The sequence below is a fragment of the Prionailurus viverrinus genome, chromosome A2 (genome assembly GCF_022837055.1).
Source record: "Prionailurus viverrinus isolate Anna chromosome A2, UM_Priviv_1.0, whole genome shotgun sequence".
In the NCBI taxonomy this organism is placed as follows: Eukaryota; Metazoa; Chordata; class Mammalia; order Carnivora; family Felidae; genus Prionailurus; species Prionailurus viverrinus.
Window position 1 is genome coordinate 145,839,891 of NC_062562.1, and position 23,382 is coordinate 145,863,272.

At 38.1% G+C, this 23,382-nt stretch overlaps 1 protein-coding gene across 2 annotated transcripts in view; it reads right to left on the reverse strand.

Moving 5' to 3' along the window:
* Positions 1 to 23,382, reverse strand: part of TNPO3 (transportin 3) — a 78,188-nt gene that overhangs the window by 37,382 nt on the left and 17,424 nt on the right. For both annotated transcript variants that reach the window (XM_047840736.1, XM_047840744.1), the window contains 6 exons: positions 10,800 to 11,000; positions 9,762 to 9,835; positions 8,135 to 8,291; positions 4,362 to 4,505; positions 1,766 to 1,941; positions 1,342 to 1,480 (listed from right to left, as the gene is read on the reverse strand). In XM_047840736.1, coding sequence (XP_047696692.1) covers positions 1,342 to 1,480; positions 1,766 to 1,941; positions 4,362 to 4,505; positions 8,135 to 8,291; positions 9,762 to 9,835; positions 10,800 to 11,000 — 891 coding nt within the window. The remainder of the gene's footprint in view (positions 1 to 1,341; positions 1,481 to 1,765; positions 1,942 to 4,361; positions 4,506 to 8,134; positions 8,292 to 9,761; positions 9,836 to 10,799; positions 11,001 to 23,382) is intronic.

Sequence of the window (23,382 nt, forward strand, 5' to 3'; positions counted from 1 at the left end):
AGTATTTTTTTCTCAAATCTATAACCCTTTCATTTATTTATTTTTTTACATAGGATTCACGCCTAGAGCAGAGCCCAATGTGGGGCTTGAACTCATGACCCTGAGATCAAGACCTGAGCTAAGATCAAGATTCGGACACTTAACTGACTGAGCCACCCAGGCGGCCCTAAAATCCTTTCGTTTTGAGATTAACACACCTTTTGCCAGACGAACCATCTGCAAATCCCTGAAAATACCAACCTTATGTCATTTTTACTCCCCTAGTTTCTTGAGTGGGACAGAAAGGGAAGAGTCTGGGACTTTATCCACAGTTCATCTTACTCATGAACTATTTAAAGGAGTGATAACTATTACATAGTGCTGTACTTCCTCCCCAAAATGTTTTGCGTTTCATCCAAATCTAGGTATCCTCATGAGCTCAAGCCAAACAAATAAACATTATTTTTTATGTAATAAGAGAAAAAGGGATGAGAATCACAGCACTCCTGTGCTTCTCCCTAAGAGGGGCCTTACCACCCTTTTCCCATCAAGGATCCAAAACAGATCTATTTAAAACAATACCCAATTTGGGAGTTCCTTCTCACTTCTTATACTATTAAGAGGAGGCAAAATTTCTTGAGTAAACAAGATTTTTAAAAATCTAGCCAACTCTTTTAAGAGGCAGGGTATTGTAGAGATTTTGGAATATAGACTTTTAAATCTTTTCAATCCCTCCCCCTACCTTTTTAAAGTTTATTTATTTTGAGAGAGAGAAAGAGCGCGCATGTGCACAAGTGGGAGAGGGGCAGAGAGAGGGAAGGAGTGAGAGGATCCCAAGCAGGCTCCATGCTATCAGCGCAGAGGGGGCTTGATCTTATGAACTGTGAGATCATGACCTGAGATAAAACCAAGAGTTAACACTTAACCAGCTGAGCCACCCAGGAACTCCTCAATCTCTTTCTCATTCCCACCCACAATTTGGAGAAAAACTTTGGATGTTAAAACTTATAGATGCAGAGTGAAGATTTTATATGAGCTGTAAAGCTCTAAAAAGAATAACTGGATGTAGAGAAGGGACTCAGTAAAAAAGTACTACACTTTCTTTCTAATGGGTTCCCTAAGGTGCCCAGGGCAGTCAGCCCAGCTAACCAGGTAAGAAAACAGAAAAGAATTCAAAGCAGAAACCCAAATGTAATTTAAAAAGAAAAAGCTCCAATACAGAGGAAATTCCTATATCACGTTTATCAAAAATAAGACTACAGTTTCCCACAAGTAAAAAGCGGGACGAGTGGCGATGGAATATAGGTAATATGCAACATACAGCTTGGGAGAATAGTGGCTTTAGCATAATATAGACACTACCTCATATTGAGGATGTCCCGCACAAATGAGCAGCAGTTCCAGAGTTCGTAGGTCCCCGAGACCTTGTCCTGGAGTACAAACAATTTTTTCAAGAAAAGTTTCACACAGTTCAGTGAAAATACGGCAGTAATTCAGAACTCTGTAGATGAAAGAGTAATGAGAACACCACGTCAGAAATCTGTATATTATATGTACAGACTCATCATACTTGATACTCCAAAGTTCACCCCTAACTCTTGGAGCCTTATCCTTTGTGAGGATCCCCTCCATGATTACAATCTCTCTTTTTGCATCCAATTTACCACTCTAGGTTCAGTTGAGAATAGTAGACCATCTTTAGGATGTGGTGTCTTTATTTACAAATAGAGTCATAAAGAATCACGAAGGATGGAACCCAGGGCTACTGCCTGAAATAATTACTCACTTGTCTAAATCTTCACGTGCCACAGCCATATGATATGCAGTCTCCAATGTCAGGACTCCTTGAAAAAGTTGCATGGCTAACGGCAAGTTAGTCTCCACATTCTCAATGGCATAGAGAGCTGAGCACACACAATCTGAAGCAGCTTCATGTAGGTTGGATGAGGTCTTATCTTGTTGCTGGGAGATAGCAGGAATGGGGAAGTATGAAGTATGATCACTGGGCCGTAATCCAAGTACTAGCAAAACAATTACAGCCTGTTTCTGAACATGCACTTTAAATGTATAGCCTAACAGTCATGGCCTTCAATCAGACAATATTCATCAATCTTCCCTGTCCTATTTCTATTTCCCTATATGCCAGGCAAATCAGCCTTTTTGTACCTTAACCACAGTCACATGACTTCTAAATTCCATGTTTTTTCTCCCCCCATACCAGTTCCTTCAAACAGAATGCCATGTGTTCCCCGCCCCCTGTTTTAGTCTGTGGAAATCTTTTCCATCTTTTTTTTTCTTCTGATATTCAAGTACTACCTAAAATAAAAGCGTCCAACAAGTCTCAAACACCCATACCTAACACATTATCATACTATTTCAGAATATCAAGGTTCAGCGGAGGTTCTTGTAACTTCTGGGGATGAGAGGAGAAGGTAACTTTGAAAGGAGCAAAGATCAGTTATTCAGCTTCTCATTAGCAATGATGCCTGCGAGTATACAAGAGAGAAAGGCCTGGGAAATCTTGAAGGGAAAAAATACTGAACCTAGAACTCTATATCTAGTTAAACCACCAACCAAGAACGAAAGCAAAATAAAAATGTTTCCCAGGAATGCAAAAATCCAAAGTTTATTTCCCACATATCCTTCTGAGGAAGGTATTTAAGGAGGTTCAAGAAACAATCCAATCCAGAAGCATAGTAGAGAGAAGTTCCAAGATGACAGCTGGAGAGCAGATCTAAAGAGCAACTGATACAAATTAGAGCAGATCAGAAGAAGGTTCAAAGAGCGAGACCTCTAGGGTTTCTACTCAGGAGAATACAGTTGAGAGGATGGATAAATTTAGTAAAGGCATATTAGTCTTCTGTGAATAATAAAATACAAGGACATTTAGAATCTCCAGAGCTGTACTAGCAAGGTCAGGAGAACACACAGATATATGTAAATCATTCATTAGATTATTCTTAGGTTAAGAGGTAGATTCATAAATATTTCTGATTATTACTACATTGTAAAAATTAAATGTTCAAATTTATTCTTTTGTAATGTTATACGAAGTATCATATTTGTAAAAGCTTTTTAAAAAAAGAACTATGGGAGCAAAGGCTGTATTTATAATAAAGTTGTGGTCAAACTATAAAGCAAACTGAAATATGCCATGATTTTGAACCACAATGAATCTAAGAAGAATGAGAATATATTTGACCCTGACCCTAAAATCACTCTTCTTTTAAGTGGCAGAGAAGTCCTGACAGTGGATCAGTAGAGAAGATGGTATCATGCTGGCACACTACTGAGCTCATTCCTTACCCCAGTCTTAATTCCCAGAAGTAACACTGTCTTGAGTTTGAAGTGGATTCTAGACTGTGCTCCTTTCATATGTAATCAATCATAATCATAAATTTTTCAGCCAATAGTGGGATTTTAATTTTATACTGACTACTCTTCACACAACTTGGTGACATGAGAACACAAATTACCATTACTAAGGTAGGGCATCAACAGACATGATAGCAAAATAATTATTAGCATCCTAACTTTCCTGAGTCTTCGCTCCTGATGCAAGAATACAGCATAAATACACTGACAACAATGAAACACAAAAATGTCTCCTTGAATATGCCTTCCTTTTCCTTTTCTTTTCACAGCAGTATCAATCCAGTATCATGCTACCATCTTCTAAATAGTAGTGCACCAGCACACAACCAGTATCCACAGAGCTTCCATACTAATGACTTCATGGAAGGTAACTATCCAGGAAAACGGGACAAAGTCACTCCCATCTCCAAAGACCTGTTCAATATGTCCTTGAGATATTGCTGTTCCTTGTGTTAAAAAGTAGTCTTATTCCACATGCTTGCTTAGTCCTATCTACCAAGACAAAGGAATGTATTAAGAGGCATTATCACTTTCAAAGTTTATGGAAGACATGCATAAATATATAAGAAGATACTACTGTTTATTCCATTAATCTCAAAAGCCCTAAATCTACCCTATGCTTAAGTGAACCCTGATGCTTAAGTGAACTATCTCAATTGCGAAGATACTATTCTCACCTATAACTGTCTGAGCCCCAATGACCATTATTATATTTTTAAAACAGGTAAAAAGAGACCAATGGTTTTTGTTACTTAGAGTTTAATATGTAAATCACGGATCTATGTATAAGACCGCTTTCCTATTAAATCTAACTACATTCTATTCTGAGTATTAATACTAATACCTTAATTTGGTACTTGGTAACAAGGAAGGGACACTGCTGCTTTCTTACTATACACCTTCCAATCACCGTGCAGAAATCTGAAAACACGATGTCCCAGAAGGTTAGTTATTACCGAAAGCGACTATGTGGTAGAAATACTTTCATAAACAAAGCCATTCCTTACCAAAACCTCAAAAAGGAGTGCTAGTAACTTATTGTTAGCCATGAAGTTACTGTCCAAAACTCCTAAGTTAAACCAACTTCCCAAACAGCGGAAGACCTTCATAAGCATCTTCTCATCTGTTCCTGCTTTTTCTACACAGGTCATCTGAAAAAAAGGAAAAAAAAAAGTTAAATAATGCCCAACTTTATATTTAAACCACTAGGTCCAATCACCTTATAGGTGTAATAATGAGAAGGATAATAATAACAGCTAACAGTCAAAAGTGCTTTGTAAGTGTTGGATGCTGCTCTCAACACTCTTCATTAATCCCCACTAAAGCTACAGGCAGGCACTATTATCTCCACTGTGTCACCTGGGAAGCTGAGATAGATTACAGACTTCCCTCAAAATAGCTGTGTTTCAGAAATAACTGTTTCTTAGATCCCACTTCTTCATTAATGTAATCTCATCAAAAAATTGTCTATAAGGGCAATGAGGTGGCTCAGTCGGTTAAGCGTCCGACTCCTGATTTCAGCTCAGGTCATGATCTCACAGTTCATGGGATCAAGTCCCCTGTCAGGCTATGCACTGCCAGCGTGGAGCCTGCTTGGGATTCTCTCTCCCTTTTTCTCTGCCCCTTTCCCCGCTCATGCACGCTCTCTTTTTCTCAAAATAAGCATTTTTTTTTAAAGTGTCTTTAAAATAGTACTCGTCTATGCAGTTGATTTTACAGAATAAAAATAAGCTAGCCCGACTAATGTACATCCCCACATGAAAAGCTGATGTTTCAGCTTCAGCACTTGAACATTCTAGCAAATACGCCATTCCACATAAAGTGACTCTACTATAAATATGGTGGGTTGATAAGAGATAAAATGAAAACTCAGACTAAAACTCACCACTGTTTCTCTCTGCAAACTGTTTTTGTGATGTATATTTTTTTCCAAAATTAAGTGTAATGTAACTTTTTCTGGATTAAAAAAATGTTTCAAAATAACTTTTACAAGTAACGGATTAGAAATATAATTGCCATGGGGTTTGGGAGGCATGTGTTGGGGTACAGAATTCCACAGTGGTCTAAATGTTGACCCTTGTACTTCTAGGTAGCCACAGTCCCCTTATGTTTGCAGTATCATCAGGCAATTGTAATTCATACTTCCCAATTAGTATGAATTGTACTGAACTGAATTGAAATCAAAGAAGAAAAACAGAAATGATTCAAGTTAAGTTCACTGCAACCACACATAAACTTGAATTGATGAAGCTCTTGATGTAAAGTCATTACAGAACTATTTGGCCTTTACACTTCCTGAATGACATTTCAATTTACTAAGACAGGATGTTTACAAATGAAATGTATAGAATGACTATACATTCTAACTTCTGACTCAAAAACAGAATTTTGGAAAAACCCTACATCTAAATCTAGTTGCTTTGAAGGGAAAAAAATCTGCTAATTAAATCAAACACACACCATAAAGCTTCAGAACTAAGTTACCCTGGGTTCCTCTTTAAGAACTATATTATTGGGGCGCCTGGGTGGCTCAGTCGGTTAAACATCTGACTTCGGCTCCGGTCATGATCCCACAGTTTGTGAGCTCGAGCCCCGCACTGGGTGCTGTGCTGACAGCTCAGAGCCTGGAGCCTGCTTCGAATTCTCTGTCTCCCTCTCTCTCTGCTCCTCCCCCGCTCATGCTCTGTCTCTGTTTGTCTCTCTCTCTGTCTCTCCTCCAAAAATAAATAAGAACATTAAAAAAAATTTTTTTGAAGAACTATATTATTAACAACTCTGTCTCTGAATAAAAAACAAAACAAAACAGAACTGTCTCTTAAAGCAAAGCCTCAAAAGCTGAAAGATAAATGCCAGAAGAGTTCACTAGTAAAAATATAGCAGAGGTAAGAATTGATCAACAAAATGAAGCATAAATGAAGGGAAAAAAATATATTAGACGACAGGCTCAGTTCAACTGTAAGAAAAAAAGAATAATATTTGAAATTTTTAAAAGTTCAACACAATGTTTACGAATGGCTCCCCCTGAATAGAAGACAAAAGTATAATACTGACAAAATGAGATGGAATAGAACGAATAAGGGAATGTGGGGGAAACCATGAAAATGGTTTTAAGAGGTCTTTGGTACCTTGGATTACAGCCAGCCTATTTTTCCTGGCAATTATGGACTAATTTCATTTTCTAGATTCTGTAACATGACAAGCGACATGACACAATTATAGACCTTATTAAGTTTATTAAGTACCACAGGGAAAAATTTTTCAGATGTCATCACAACAAATCAAGCTATTGTCTGTTGTCAATTACAAGGAAGTGTTAGTCAAGCATATGACTGGAGAGTCCAAGCGGCTGCTGCAGTTGACCACTGTCCCAGTAATGATGACTGTAAGGACTGTAGTGTCAAGTGGATTCTTTTGACTTCACTTAAGTGCTTACAAAAAGAAAATGACAGGGGTGCCTGGGTGGCTCAGTCAGTTAAGCATCCAACTCCAGCTCAGGTCATGATCTCACAGTTCATGGGTTTGAGCCCCTCGTCGGGCTCTGTGCTGACAGCTCGGAGCCTGGAGCCTCCTTCAGATGCTGTCTCCCTCTTTCTCTGCCCCTCCCCTGTTTGCACTCTGTCTCTCTCTCTCTCTCTCAAAAATAAATAAATATTAAGAAAAAAAAAGAAAATATGGATCTACATGTATTTATGGACAATTTTCAGTGCTATGGAGGATCAGGGATTTGGAAGAAGCATGGTCAGAAGACTGGTGACAAGAAGTCTGAGGCAGAAGTACATATGAATGGTATACAAATAGGCACAGACTGTGGAATGATTTCTGTCCTGTGTGAATACAGAGGAATCTTTCAATGACAGAGGGACAAAATGACAAGCTCTATAATATCAGTCTCCTTCCCCAGCAACCCAGTGCTTACTCAATGGCCTCATAAACAAAGTGGCCACAGTAGCAGGGATGGAGGCTACACTAGAATTAACATGGACTTCCACTAAGTTAAAACTACTGATGAGTATCAAACCTGCCAACAGCAGAGACCAACACTGAGTCCCTAAAATGGCACCATCAGCCATAGGAACCAGATTGACTGATTATGTTGCACTTCTATCACAAAGGAAGCAGAGATTTGAAGGACAAGACTCATAGGAAGAAAGGAAGGAAGAGACTCATATTCTGGATATGGATATGCCTTCCTTGCTTGCAATGCTTCTGTCGGCAATGTATCATTTATGGATTCACCGAATGCCATATCCAACCATATGGAATCCTGTCTAATCAAGGAACTCCTATCAGGGTAAAGGATGTATAGTAAACAGCGAATCTGAGCTCTGTTGGTTTTGAGATCTTGGTCCCAAGGAAGGAATGCTTCCACCAGGAAAACACAAACATGATTCCAGTAAATTGGAATAAAGTCCACCACCTGGACAATTTGGGCTTCTTATGCCACTGAACCAATAGGGAAAAAAAGGGCAGGGGGTTAATCTGTAGGCTGGAGTGACTGATCCCAAAAACCAAGGAAAAACTGAGTTCCTTCTACACAATGGAAGCAAGAAGTTCTTGGTCTGGAACCCAGAGAATTTTCTAGAGAGCTTCTTAGTAATTCACGCTCAATAGTAAAGATTAATGTAAAACTACAGAAGCAACAACAAAAAACAGCAGGAATGCTGATGGCTCAGATTCTTTGGGAATGAAGGTGTGGGTCACAATACTGATATTGAATTAGAAAATAACAACCATGGCTTTTTGCCTCTAGGGAGCAACTTAGTATTTTAAGCTTCCTCACCAATAGAGATACCACTGTACTAGAGTAGAAAGCCAAATCTTCTATAATTTCTGTGCGCCGGTTAGCTCCAATTCGTAAGGAACGGCTATGTACTTCTTCAGGTAACACTGTAAGGATCTCCAGCAAAAAAGGCAGAGAAGTTACATCATTGCTGTATCTGGAAAAGAAAAGGGGAGAGACAGAAGTTATTTAAAGTCAGAAAATAATCACATAAGATAACAACAGGCCTCAGAATAACCTACAAAAGCAGCATTTTTACTACTGCTAAAGTGGAAAAGATATATATGTAATTTTTTGGAGAGGTATCTGGAGATCAAAATTTCAACTTGTATAATCTTTGACCTAGCAATTCCACTTCCAGAAATTTCTCTCTCAGAAAAATCTCACATACACATGCAAAGTATACAAAAATATGCACTGTGGTATTTTTGTAATAACAAAAAACTGGGAAAATATAAAGGTCCTCCATAGTTAGGATAAAAAAGGTTACAGACAGTCATACAATGGAACATACACAGCCATTATATGAATGAAATATCTATGTCCTAACATGAAAAGATGTCCACAATGTATTAAGTAAAAAAAGTATATGGAATATATTACATATGAACAAATGAATACATAGTACATTAAAATGTATATGCACTTATTTTAAAATGCTTAAGAGAAAAGTCTGGAAGGCTATACAGCCAATCATTAATAGTGATTACTCATGAAATATAGGAATAGGGAGACAGAAAGGCTTTTACCCTGAAACCTTCCATACTATTAGAATTTTTTCAAGAAGCATGTGTTAATTTTCTTAGTAAACATTTTCTTAAAACAAAAAAAATAAATTATCCATATAAAGGCCTTAATGATGCACTGTAGTAAAAAGGACATCCACTTTGTTCAAAAATAATTTTCTTAACCAAAATGCAAGCAAATACCAAGATTATCTTGCCAAGACCATGAGGAAATGCTTTTATTCAAAGTAGCAGGCTCTGTGTATCTAAAAATGATACTGTCCTTTTGAACAGATAAGAAACAAACCCCAATTTATAAGAACTTTTATGCATGACTTTTAAAAAAAATTTTAATGTTCATTTTTATTTCTGAGAGAGAGAGACAGAGAGAGAGATGAAAGCACGCATGGGGGAGGGGCAGAGAGAGGGAGACAGAGGATCCCAAGTGGGCTCCACACTGACAGCAGAGAGCCCAATGTGGTGCTCGAACTCACAAACTGTGAGATCATGACCTGAGCCAAAGTCGGACGCTTAACTAACTGAGCCACCCAGGGCCTCATATGACTTTCAATTTAATAATCTTAAAACATTCTGACAATGTTTTTATAGAACTGCTGACATGTCAGTTAGTGGGAGTGACCCACAAGACCGCGAAAGACTTTGTTGCAGTTAATTCAAGGAACATGTGTGTGTAATTTTAAGGGCTTTTTATGTCCCACGCAACATACTTCTGTAATACTTAAATTTTAAATGATTTTCTTTTAATCCAACAAAAGTTAATAATAAATAATTCTACGTTAAGGGTTTGGGAAAATACTCCAAATGTCTAGCTAATGCTAACAAATTTCTCTTTGTAGCTTAGTAGTTATTCCAAATGCTAGTATACAGTCAGTACAACTTACTTTTCCACCAATGTTTGCACACATCCCTTCCAGGAAGGCATCTGTAGTGCAAGATCTGCTATTGCTAAAGCCAGCTGAATAAGAGAGAATAAATAAATGAATCGATGAACAGATACAGGGTTACCATCAACACTAGTTGGCAAGCAAAGAAACTAAACTTTTTCCAAACAATATGACAACGAAGACTGACACCCCCCTACCTCTCCTCACCTCCACAACTACATATCCATGTAAACTCTTCTGGGCTGGCTACCAATTGCTAGGATTTAAAAAGTTAACCTCTAAAAATGAAAAAACCAAAACAACAAAAAGAAGCCAGAAAGAACACACTATAGATTTTCCTCAGAATACATTAATACTTACTTTTATTTGGCAATACCATAGAACTTCACGGACAGATAAATTATACTTTGCCAAAAGGCCAAAGCTACTGACAAAGTCAGCCCTTTGACTCACTTCTCAAGTAATGGAATGCCATTTCCCTTCTCTTTCCATTTCTCATCTTGAAGCCTTAGGCAAAAGCCTCCTTCCTCTTCAAGGGCACTTCTACGCCAGGCAGAGAACACATGTGAGTATGTATTCACTAAAGCTTCCAGTTTTCCTTTCCAATGTATTTCCCAGTCTAAGGGCGAAAGGCCAGATGGTTCACTATTTCATTCATGAGAATTTTACCAGCCAATTGAGCCAGAAAGGATTTTTTTTTAAAGCAACTATATAGACTTCTGACCCAGAACAGTAAACAGTACTTTTATCATCTGCAATTTTAACAGTGGGGTGGGGGGAAGGGCACATTCCTGCCTGTGAAAACTTCTACTCACCTCCCCCACTTCTGGTATTTAAATTGGTTTTAAATCAAATGAACTCTAAGATCAATATAGAAGATTTACATTTTCACTTTCTATCCACTTAAGAACATAGCAATGAGTCTGTAATAAAGTTGTTAACATTACTTAACATGGCCTAGCAATGTCAATCAAAATTAATTTGATGAATCCAAATGACCTTACAAATTTCCCTAATGAGAAGCACAGGATTTACCTGCGTTACAATGACAGGTGACAAGTCTTTCAAGTTCTGGATATGGGTTAGTAATGAGTCCCGTAAAGAGGCATGAGAGTCTGTGGGGAGCTCATAAAATGAGGTCTGAATCTTCATTTTCATGGTCTGTGCAGCAAAATAGCATGATTCCACATCCTGTCGGATCTGTAACAATTGGTCTGAAATCTCCCATGCATGAACCTGAAAGCAGACCAAACAAAAATGTCTTAAAGATTATTTTACTAAATAATTTTAATGTATCTCAATACACATAAAAACACATATAGACCAAAGTATAACAAAAATCTGACAAGCTAAATCACCCACTAATTCAGCCAATACCTCAAACTATGTATTTATAGGCCCTGTTCAACAAAAGTATTACCTAAATTCTTCTGACTCATTCTGGGAAGGCATGAGAGTTATCAATCAGGTCAATAGATCTAATCTTGCTGATCAGAATCATTAATTGTGTAGGGGGGAGAGTATGAAGAAAAAAAGTCCCAAAAGCTCCTACTAAAACTGGCACTGTGTAACTTCCAAACCTATCTGTACGTTGGATGTTTCTTTTCCACCTGAATAAACTTTTGTTCACTCTGAGAATGGAGTCTAGAAACCATTTTAATATACCTATAAATAGGAGAATATATTTCATATTGGTCTCAATAAGCCTACCTTTCAGTCTTTAGTTCCTGAATAAGACAGCAAAAAAATGATCTCACCCCAAGTGAATACTTCTCATACTTCTATTATTTTCTGATGTATTTATGTTTGGCATAGTACTACACATGACGCTAAAATCATTTTCACAGGAGAAAATAAATATATCTATTAAAATAAAAATAGAACAAAAGCACAGGAATTGGTCTCTAACAGCCAGGCACAGTTATAAAAGAGAGTTCTACTTTGAAAGATAGCTTTGAGAACAAAGTCCAGTACTACACAGCAGACAACTAATTAACAACTGATAAAATTCTAATCTAATTCTACTAAACTGCCTCTTCTTGGGAGAAGGCTAAAATGTCTGGCAATAAGGAACTGAAGAAAAAGTTTCAATCTTAGTTCAGGAGTAAAGGCAATTGTGAAAAGGGATCACATAGATCTGCCTAGTCAATTTCTTATGATGATAGAGTACTTCACAAGTAATATATAATGATTCTTCAAGATCTTTCCAAAGATAAACAGAAGTTAAGGAAGAGAAACAGGTAGAATAAATGGTCTGCACAAATTCCCAAAGTAAACTGAAAACAGAGAGACCCTGAAATTCATGACAGGTTTATTAACATAAAACTGAGCTTTCGGGGCACCTGGGTAGCTCAGTCGGTTAAGCGTCCAACTCTTGGTTTCGGCTCATGTCATGATCTCATGGGGTTTGTGAGTTTGAGCCCTGCATCGGGCTCTGCACTAATAGTGCTCACTGAGACTGCTTAGGATTCTCTCTCCCTCCCCGCCCCCCCCCCCCATGTTCTCTCTCTCTCCCTCTCTCTCTCTCAAAATAAACTTAAAAAAAATTCTTAAAAAAAACCCAAACCTTTAGCATTCAAATAAGATGGTGGAAAATAAGCATGAAACATTGTATCACAAAAAATCTTCCAGTCACCTAAGTTTTTAGCTATTCAGTATCTAACCAGTAACTCAAGCACACCTGTAGTTTAATGACATCAAAATATATTTTGCTCAAACTGATATTTTATAGTCGAGTCTTTTTTTCTTTTTTTATTATTTAAAAAAAAATTTTTTTTAAGTTTATTTATTTGTGACAGAGACAGAGTACAAACATGAGCGGGGGAGGTGCAGAGAGAGAGAGGGAGACACAGAATCTGAAGTAGGCTCCAGGCTCCCTCCAAGCTGTCAACACAGAGCCTGACATGGGGCTCGAACTCAGAAACTGTGAGATCATGACCTAGGCCGAAGTTGGACGCTTAACCGACTGAGCCACCCAGGCGTCCAGTCTTTTTTTTTTTTTTTTTTTTTTTTTTTAATGGTTATTTTTGAGAAAGAGAGTGCAAGCAGGGGAGGAGCAGAGAGAGAGAGAGGGAGACACAGAATCCAAAGCAGGCTCCAGGTTCCGCTTAACTGAGCCACCCAGGGGCCCCTAATCTTTTCTTTTTCTTTTTTTTAAAGTAAGCTCAAAGGCCAACATGGGGCTTGAAATGATGACCCTGAGATCAAGAGCTGCATGCTCTACTGACTGAGCCAGCCAAGCACCCCTCAAACCGACATTAAAAAAAATAATTGCAGAAAGATTCTATGAAGCCTTGTAATCTCCATAAATGCCCTCATGAAAACACACCAATTAACGAACAAAATTAAAGCACTATGGACATTTAAAACAAAACCGGATATTATTTAGTTATCTCTAAGAACCCCAAAATATAAGTTGCTGGAGACAAACCAGTAACATCTATAAGACCCGTGTAGTTTCAGCTTCAGTAAAAGCATAATCAGAGGAAAACAACAGGGTATCTAATGGATCTAAGAGCAGAGGAAAACCTATAGAGCCAAAAGATATTCAATGGAAAGAAAGAACAGAGAGACAATTTGAGCACTGAAAGTGGAAGAGTTTTGTCTAATCCAAAAGCAGGTGAGTAGAAGAGGCCTACATAAAATCTAAGGAGATGGTGCAGTGGAGCTAATAACTCTTGTAATTGGAAGGACAGGATAGGACTCCAAACTGAGGACAAGTGCTGTGAACTGAATCAAAATAATGCAGGACAAGTAAAATGAGACAAAGGAAGAAAAGGAGAAGGTAACAAAGCTAAGAAATCTTAGGAATCAAACTATCATATTTGTAAATACTATCAGAAAACAACAGAAAACAAAGTTCTTTGAAGATGAAAATACTACCGTTAACCACACCTCCTAAAGTTCAGAAAGACTAATTTCACACACAAAAAAACAACTGAGGTCAAATGCTATATAGCTACAGGAGGAAAAAGAAAATAATGAACAGAATAACATCTTTACAAGGAAAGTAGGCCAGAAAAACATTAAAAAAATTTTTTAACGTTTATCTTTGAGACAGAGACAAACAGAGTATGAGCGGGGTACAGGCAGAGTGAGAGGGAGACACAGAATCCGAAGCAGGCTCCAGGCTCTGAGCTGTCAGCACAGAGCCCAACGTGGGGCTCGAACCCACGAGCTGTGAGATCATGACCTGAACCAAAGTCAGATGCTCACCCGACCGAGCCACCCAGGCACCCCTAGAAAAACATTTTTAAAACTAGCCTAAAGTCCAAAGGACATAGAAGCTAACATGAAAGGGCTCAATGGGCAAAGATAAAAAACCTGGTGTAAGAAAGTAGATTATTAGGATAGTGTTGGGTTATAACTCAAAAACAAAGCAAATACCCATGAGTCCACAATGATGTGAATAATGATCGAATAAATAACTGCAGAGAAGTTATCTGTAAGATGTAAGACATCTTTTTTTTTTTTACAGAAGAATGCTTAGTTAATAAATGTAAGAAGGAATGAGAAAAATAGACAATCACTATTTCAATACCACAGTAATAATTGCTACAGCAAGATTCATGGATGGGGGATAAAATCAGTGCACTTTATTTTTTTTTTTTTTTAATTTTTTTTTCAACGTTTATTTTATTTTTTGGGACAGAGAGAGACAGAGCATGAACGGGGGAGGGGCAGAGAGAGAGGGAGACACAGACTCGGAAACAGGCTCCAGGCTCTGAGCCATCAGCCCAGAGCCTGACGCGGGGCTCGAACTCCGGACCGCGAGATCGTGACCTGGCTGAAGTCGGACGCTTCACTGACTGCGCCACCCAGGCGCCCAAATCAGTGCACTTTAAAAAGAAACAGGGTAGGGGCACCTGGGCGCAGTCGGTGAAGCGTCCGACTTCAGCCAGGTCACGATCTCACGGTCCGTGAGTTCGAGCCCCGCGTCAGGCTCTGGGCTGATGGCTCGGAGCCTGGAGCCTGTTTCCTGGAGCCTGTTTCCGATTCTGTGTCTCCCTCTCTCTCTGCCCCTCCCCCGTTCATGCTCTGTCTCTCTCTGTCCCAAAAATAAATAAATGTTGGAAAAAAAAAAAAAAAAGAAACAGGGTATATCAAAGCATCTCCCCAAAATATTTATTGGTCTTAATACATGTCCACAAATTCTTGGACAATTACTATGTAAGAACTCGGACTACTCAGCTGGAGAGACAATGTAAAGACACCTAAAACTACATGTAAACAAGAGGAGCCCAGCTAAGTCCAGCCTTCCAGCCATTTCTACCAGAGTGTCAGGCATGTAAACAAAGTCATCTTAGAACCTCCAGACCAGCCCATCCACCAAACTTCATGGAACAGAATTATCATCTACAGAGCCCTGCTAGAATCTGTGACCTACAAAATTAAGAAATACAATAAAAGGATTTTTTTTTAATTTTTTTTTTCAACGTTTATTTATTTTTGGGACAGATAGAGACAGAGCATGAACGGGGGAAGGGCAGAGAGAGGGAGACACAGAATCGGAAACAGGCTCCAGGCTCTGAGCCATCAGCCAGAGCCTGACGCAGGGCTCGAACTCACGGACCGCGAGATCGTGACCTGGCTGAAGTCGGACGCTTAACCGACTGCGCCACCCAGGCGCCCCAAGAAATACAATAAAAGGATTTTTGTTTTAAGTCAATAAGTTTTAGGGTAATTTGCTTCACAGTAGATCACAAGAACAAACCACCAAATATTATGTGCATCTTGATAAAAGAGGATACCAGAATGACAAGAGGATCAAATCTGTGTGTCACCAAGTCTCTGGATCCCCTGGCAATTTGCAGGAAATACAGAGGAGACTAGAACTGACTCATAAGTATACAACTGGCAAAATCCACACTTAGGAAATTCAACAGGTCAAATGGCCCAGATTCTTCAACAGTTAAATAATCTATATATAAAGAGAACCTACAGATTAAAAGACACTCAAAACACATATTCTTAAGAACAGCAGCAAGGGGCTCGTGGGTGGCTAAGTTGATTAACCATTTGACTTCGGTTCTGGTCATGATCTCACGGTTCTTGAGTTCACGCCCAGCATAGAGTTCTGTGCTAACAGCACAGAGCCTGCTTTGGATCCTCTGTCTCCCTCTCTGTGCTCCTCCCCAGCTCATGCATGCACACACACTCTCTCTCAAAAATAAATATTAAGGGGCACCTGGGTGGCTCAGTAGGTTAAGTGTCTGAGTTCAGCTCGGGTCATGATCTCATGGTCCGTGAGTTCGAGCCCCACGTCGGGCTCTGTGCTAACAGCTCAGATCCTGGAGCCTGCTTCAGATTCTGGGTCTCTCTCTCTTTCTGCTCCTTCCCAATTCATGCTCTATCTCTCTGTCTCTCAAAAATAAATAAACGTTAAAAACTTAAAAAAAAATATATTAAAACAACAACAGGGGTGCATGGGCAGCTCAGTCAGTTGATTGTTGGACTCTTGATTTCAGCTCAGGTCACCATCTCACGCTTCATGGGTTTGAGCCCCCCCATCAGGCTCCACGCTGACAATACAGAGCCTGCTTGTGATTCCCCGCACACTCGCTCATAAAAATAAATAAAAAATAAACTTAAAAAAATCAATAATACAGCAAGACTAAAAACTATAAAGAAATACAAAGAAAGAATTACTATGAAAGGACAGTGGTTACCTTTAGGGAGAAGGAAGCAGGTCAAACAAAGCACAAGGAAAACTTCTGGAATGGCCAGTAGAGTTCTATTTCTTGACTTGGGTGGTAACTATATGGATACCCACATTCAGTAATTTAGCAGGTTATACATTCGTCCCATGCTGTTTTCTGTATCTGTGTTTAAAAACCAAACTGGAGCGACAAAACAAACTAAAAACTTCAATGTAAAAGTTCATTACTGGGGTAAGCATCCGACTTCAACTCAGCTCATGATCTCGAGGTTCATGAGTTCGAGCCCCACATTAGGTTCGGTGCTGACAGCTCAGGGCCTGGAACCTGCTTCAGATCCTGTGTCTCTCCCTCTCTCTGCCCCTCCCCCACTCATGCTCTGTCTCTCTCAAAAATAAACATTAAAAAAAATTACAAAAAAAGGAAAAGTTCATTAATTGTACAATGAATGCCATACTGTGCTTTAATCTGAATGGCAGAAACCAGTAAAACTTCCAATTGTATCATTCTGGGTTATCTATATTTCTAACTTACATCTTTCTACCTCTTTAAAAGTAGAGATCTTGGGGAGCCTGGGTGGCACAGTTGGTTAGGCATCTGACTCTTGGTTTCAGCTCACGTCATGATCTCACAGTTCATGGGTTTGAGCCCCACATCAGGCTCCGTGGTGTTGGCACAGAGCCTGCTAGAGATTCTCTCACTCCCTCTCTCTCTGGCCCTCTTCTACTTGTTCTCTCTCTCAAAATAAATGTTTCAAAATAAATAAAACAAACATAGAGATCTCAAAAGGAAGGGCAGAATCAAAAGTCAAAACAAAACAAAACACTACTTCCTTGTGGACTGTTAAACTTGGGGGTAGGAGTGCAAAGATTTATTTTTCAAGCATCTTTTTTAGACTTTTTTTAAAAGTAACCTCTACACCCAATATCTCACGAACCCAAGATCAAGAATAGCATGCTCTTCTGACTGAGCCAGCCACATGGCCCAAAAGTAACACATACTAAAAACAACCAATGGGACAAAAAGGGAAATTGAAAATATCTTAAAAGAAACTGGAAACACAACATACCAAAAAAAATTTTTTTTATTAAAATTTTTTTTTTTTAACATTTATTTATTTTTGAGACAGAGAGAGACAGAGCATGAACAGGGGAGGGTCAGAGAGAGGGAGACACAGAATCTGAAACAGGCTCCAGGCTCCTAGCTGTCAGCACAGAGCCCGACGCGGGGCTCGAACTCACAGACCGCGAGATCACGACCTGAGCCGAAGTTGGCCGCTCAACCGACTGAGCCACCCAAGCGCCCCTCAAAATTTTTGAGATACAGCAACAACAGCCCCAAGAGGCAAATTTATAGTTACACACATTTATGTTAGAAAAGAAAAAATATCTCAGATCGACAACCTAACCTTATACCTTTAAGGAACTAGAAAAAAAACATACTTAGCCCAAAGCTAGCAAAAAATAAATATTGGAAGAATAAAAGTTGAAGCAAAGATAAACAAAATAGAGAATAGAAAAACAAAGATTTGATTCTCTGAAAAGATCCAAAAAATGGACAAACCTTTATCTATGTTAACTAAGAAAAAAGAAATAAAATTAAAATGGGGACATTACCACCAATTTTACAGAAATTAAAAAAAAGATTTTAAGAGGGGTGCCTGGGTGGCTCAGTAGCTTAACCATCTGACTCCGGCTCAGTCAAGATCTCAAGGTTCATGGGTGCAAGTCCCGCATCGGGTTCTGTGATGACAGCTCAGAGCCTGGAGCCTGTTTCGGATTCTGTCTCTGTCTCCCCCATGCTCGTGTGCTCTCTCTCTCTCTTAAAAATAAATATTAAAAAAAAATTTTTTTTTAAGATTTTAAGGGTTACTATGAACAACTATATACCAACAAACTGGATAGTCTAGATGAAATGGATAAACTGCCAGAAACATACAATGTACCAAGACTGAATCCAGAAGGAAAAGAAAATCTAAATAGACTATATTACTCTAACTAATAAAAAGATTGAATCAGTCATCAAAAATCTTCCAATAATAAAAAAAAAAAATCTTCCAAAAAAGAAAAGCCCAGGGCCAGATGGCTTTACTGGTATATTCTACCAAACATTTAAGGAAAATCAACTTTTCTCAAACTCTTCCAAAATACTGAAGAGAAGAGGGAATACTTCCTAATTTATTCTACGAAGAGAGCACTACTCTGATACTAAAGCCAAAGATATTACAAGAAAACTAGACTGGGCACCTGGGCGGCTCAATCGTTTAAATGTCCAACTTTGGCTCATGATATGATCTCTATGGTTTGTGAGTTCGAGTCTCACTCTGGGCTGTCTGCTGTCAGCACAGAACCCACTGCAGAAGCTCTATTCCTTTCTCTCTCTGCCCCTCTCCCACTTGCACAGTCTCTGTCTCTCAAAAATAAACATTAAAAAAAAAAAAAAAAACTACAGACCAATATCCCTTACAAATATTCATGCAAAAAACCTCAGGAATATGCTAACAAACCAAATTCAACAGTACATTAAAGGATTATCCACCACGACCAAGTGGGATTTATTCAAGGAATGCAAGGTGGTTCAACATACAAAAATCAAGGAATGAAGAATGAAGGAGAAAAAGACATAAACATCTCAATTGATGCAGAAAAAGCATCTGTCAAAACTTAACACTCAACAAACTAGGAAAAGAAGGAAACTATCTCAACATAGAAAAGAACCAGATATGAAAAACCCACAATGAACATCTTACTCAATGGTCACTGACAGCTTTTCAAAACTCTTAGACCAGAAACAAGACAAGGATCCCCACTTTTGCCACATAAATTCAACACAGCATTGTGTTGGAAGTTCCAGCCAAAGCAATTAAGCAAGAAAAAGAAATAAAAGGTATTCAAATTAGGCAGGATGGGGTAAAATGATGGTTACTCACATATGGCATGATCTTCTATGTAGAAAACCCTGAAGCTTCCTCAAAAACCTGTTATAACTAATAAATGAAGTCAGCGAAGTTGGAAACTACAAAATCAACACCCCCAAATCAGTTTTTATACATTAACAATGAACAAGTTGAAAAGGAAATTAAGAAAATTGCATTTACAATAGCATTGAAAAGAACTGAATACTCAGGAATGGAGAAAGAAGGCAAAGAGACTTGTTTTGTACATTGAAAACTACAAAACACTGCTGAAAGAAATTAAAGACAACATCAATAAATGGAAAGACATCCTGTGTGCAAGGACTGGAAGACTTACTATTATTGTCAATACTATCCAAAGCCATCTACAGATTCAATGTAATCCCTATCAAAATCCCAATTATGTTTTTTAGCAGAAATGAAAAATCCATCAGAAAATCTACATGGAATCTCGAAGGACCCCCAGAGGGCCCAAACAGTCTTGAAAAAGAACAAAGTTGGAGATGTCACATTTCCCAATTTCAAAAGTTATTATAAAACCAGAATACTCAAAACAGTATGGTCCTGGCATAAAGACACAGATAAACCAATGGAATAAACAAAGAGCCTAGAAATAACCCCCCACAAATATAGTCAAATTATCTTCGACAAGGGTGCCAAAACTGCACAGTGGGTAAAGGAGAATCTCTTCAACAAGCAGAGTTGGGAAAAGTAGACATCCATATGCAAAAGGAAGAAGGTGGACCCATGTACAAAATTAACTCAAAATACATTAAATTAAGACCTAAATATAAGCCCTGAAAACTGTAACTCCCCAAAGAAAACATAAGGGGGAAAACTTCATGACAATTATTTTGATGAGGATTTCACGGATATAACACTAAAAGCAAAGGAAACAAAAGTAAAAATAGACAAAAGAGACTATATCACACTTTGAAGCTTGTGCATAGCAAAAGAAACAATCAACAAAGTGAAAAAGCAACCTATGGAATGGGAGAGACTATTTGCAAACCATGTATCTGATAAAGGGTTAATGTCAGGAATATATAAAGAACTTCTACAACTCCAAACAAATAAACCAAATAACCCAATTTTAAAATGGACTTGAAAAGGCATTTCTTTAAAGACAATATAAAAATGACCAGCAAACACATGAAAAGATGCTCGACATCACTAGTAATCAGGGAAATGTAAATCCAAACTACAATTAGATATCACTTCACACCTGTTAAATGGCCACTATCAAAAGAAAAAAAAAAAAAACCAGAAAGTAAGTGTTGGTGAAGATGTGGAGATACTAGAACTCTTTGTGCACTGTTATAAAATAGTAAATGTAAATAAAACAGCACAGATGCTATGGAAAACAATATGGAGGTTACTCAAAAATTAAAAATAGAATTACTATATGATCCAACACTCCACTTCTGGATATATATCTTAGAAAGATATTTACACACCCATGTACACTGCAGCATTGTTCACAATAGCCAAAAGTTGAAAACAACTCAAATGTTAATTGACAGATGAATGGATAAATAAAATGTGGTATATACTTAGCAATGACATATTATTCAGTCTTAAAAAAATAAGGAAGTACCATTACATGCTATTAACATGAATAAACCTTGAGGACATTATGTTAAACAAGTAAGTCACAAAAAGGCAAATGCTGCATTATTCCACTTATATGAGGTATCTAAAGCAGTCAAAATTAGGGCCAGAAGGAGGATGAGGTGGGGTATTTTTCAGTATGTCTAGAATTTCAGTCAGGCAGAATGGGAGTGGGGCTCAAGGGATCTATTATACAACAATGTATATGTGGTTGACAATATTATACCACATACCTGGAAACTGCTGGGAGGGTAAATTCATGTTATGTGTTTTTGGCCACAATTAAAAAAAGTATGGTATTGGGGGCATCTAGGTGGCTCAGTTGGTTGAGCATCTGACTCTTGGTTTCAGCTCAGGCGTGATCTCACGGTTTGTGGGTCTGAGCCCCGCACTGGGCTCTGCGCTGACATTGTGGAGGCTGCTTGGGACACTCTCTCCCTCTCTCTGCCCCTCCCCTGCTCGCGTGCTCTCTCAAAATAAAGAAACATTAAAAAAAAAAAAAAAGTGTAGTACTGGCATATGACAGACACAAGACCAACAGAATAGAATAGAGAACCCAGAAATAAATCCTTGCATATCTGGTCAAATGATTTTCAACAAGGACAACAGGACCCTTATTTTACATCATATACAAAAACTAACCCCAAAAGGATCACAAACTAAATGTTTTTATAAAACTATAAAACTCTTACAAGAAAACATAGGGGAAAAGCTTCATGAATATTGGATTCGGCAATGATTCTCAGATCAAAAGCACATACAGCAAAAGTAAAAGATAAACTGGACTATATCAAAATTTAAAATTTCTACTTATTATCAAAAGACAAGATAAACATGAAAAGGCCACCCACAAGTGGGAGAAAATATATGCAAATGATAAATTTCATAAGATGTTCATATCCAGAATCTATAAAGAATCCCTACAACAAAAACCCTCAAACAACCCAATTTAAAAATGGGCAAAGGCCTGAATAGACACTTCTCCAAAAAGAGACACAAATGACCAATAACCACATAAAAAAATGTTCAACATCACTATTCATTAGGGAAATGTAAATCAAAACCACAATGAGATAACTTCATTCTCATTAGGATAGCTACTATCAAGAAAACAAAATGGTACTGGATGTGGAGAAACTGGCAAACTGTGCGTTGCTGGTGAGAATTTAAAATAGTACAGCCACTATGGAAAACAGCATGGCGGTTCCTCAAAAACTTAAAACTACCATATGATCCAGGAATTCTGCTTCTGAGTATATGCCCCAAACAATGGGAAGTAGGGACTCAGATATTAACACACCAATGTTCGTAGTAGCATATTTCAATTTATTTTTTGAGACAGAAAGTGAGGGAGGGGCAGAGAGAGAGAGGGACAAATGATCCAAAGCGGGCTCTGCACTGACAGGCTGACTGCAGCAAGCCCGACGTGGGGCTCAAACTCACAAACCACGAGATCATGACCTGAGCCAAAGTCGGAGGGTCAACAGACTGAGCCACTCAGGCATCCCATAGCAGCATATTTCAAAATAGTCAACACTGAAAACTCAAATGCTAACTGACAGATGAACAGATGAACAAAATGTGGCATATATATACAATGGATTATTATTCAGCCTTAAAAAGGAAATACCATTAAAAGCTACAGAAACAAAAGGACCAATATTGTAAGATTCCACTTATATGAAGTACCTAGAGTAGTCAAATTCATAGACAAAGTTAGAATTTTGATTGCCAGGCATTGAAAGGAGAAGATAATGAGAGTTACTGTTTTTTTCAGTACAGTTTCAGTTGAAGAAGATGAAAAGTTCTGGAGATGGATTGTGGTGATGGTAATACGTTGATGTGAATGTATTTAATGCCACTGAATGTGTACTTTAGAAGTTAAAATGGTGCTAAGTGAAATTAGAGAAAGACAAATATCATATGACTTCACTCATATGAGGACTTTAAGATACAAAATAGATGAACATAGGGAAGGGAAGTAAAAATAATAAACAGGGGAGGGGGACAAAACAGAAGAGACTCATAAATATGGAGAACAAACTGAGGGTTACTGGAGGGGTTGTGGGAGGGGGGATGGGCTAAATGGGTAAGGGGCACTAAGGAATCTACTCCTGAAATCATTGTTGCCCCATATGCTAACTTGGATGTAAATTTAAAAAATAAATTAAATTAAAAAAAAAAACAACCTGTATACACCATTTAAAAAAATGTGAGAGGAGAACTCACTCAACTTGTGGAAATTATATAGAAATATAGAATGCAGTTTGTGTACAAAGGAAAAAATAAATAGTTAAAATGGTAAATTTTGTTACCCACTGAAAGAAAGAAAGAAAGAAAGAAACAAACAAACAAACACACACAGTTTAGAATCTGCTCAATCTCTTCTTAAAGGGATTTGGCCCTACTATAAAGATCCACCAGAAGCAAAATAACT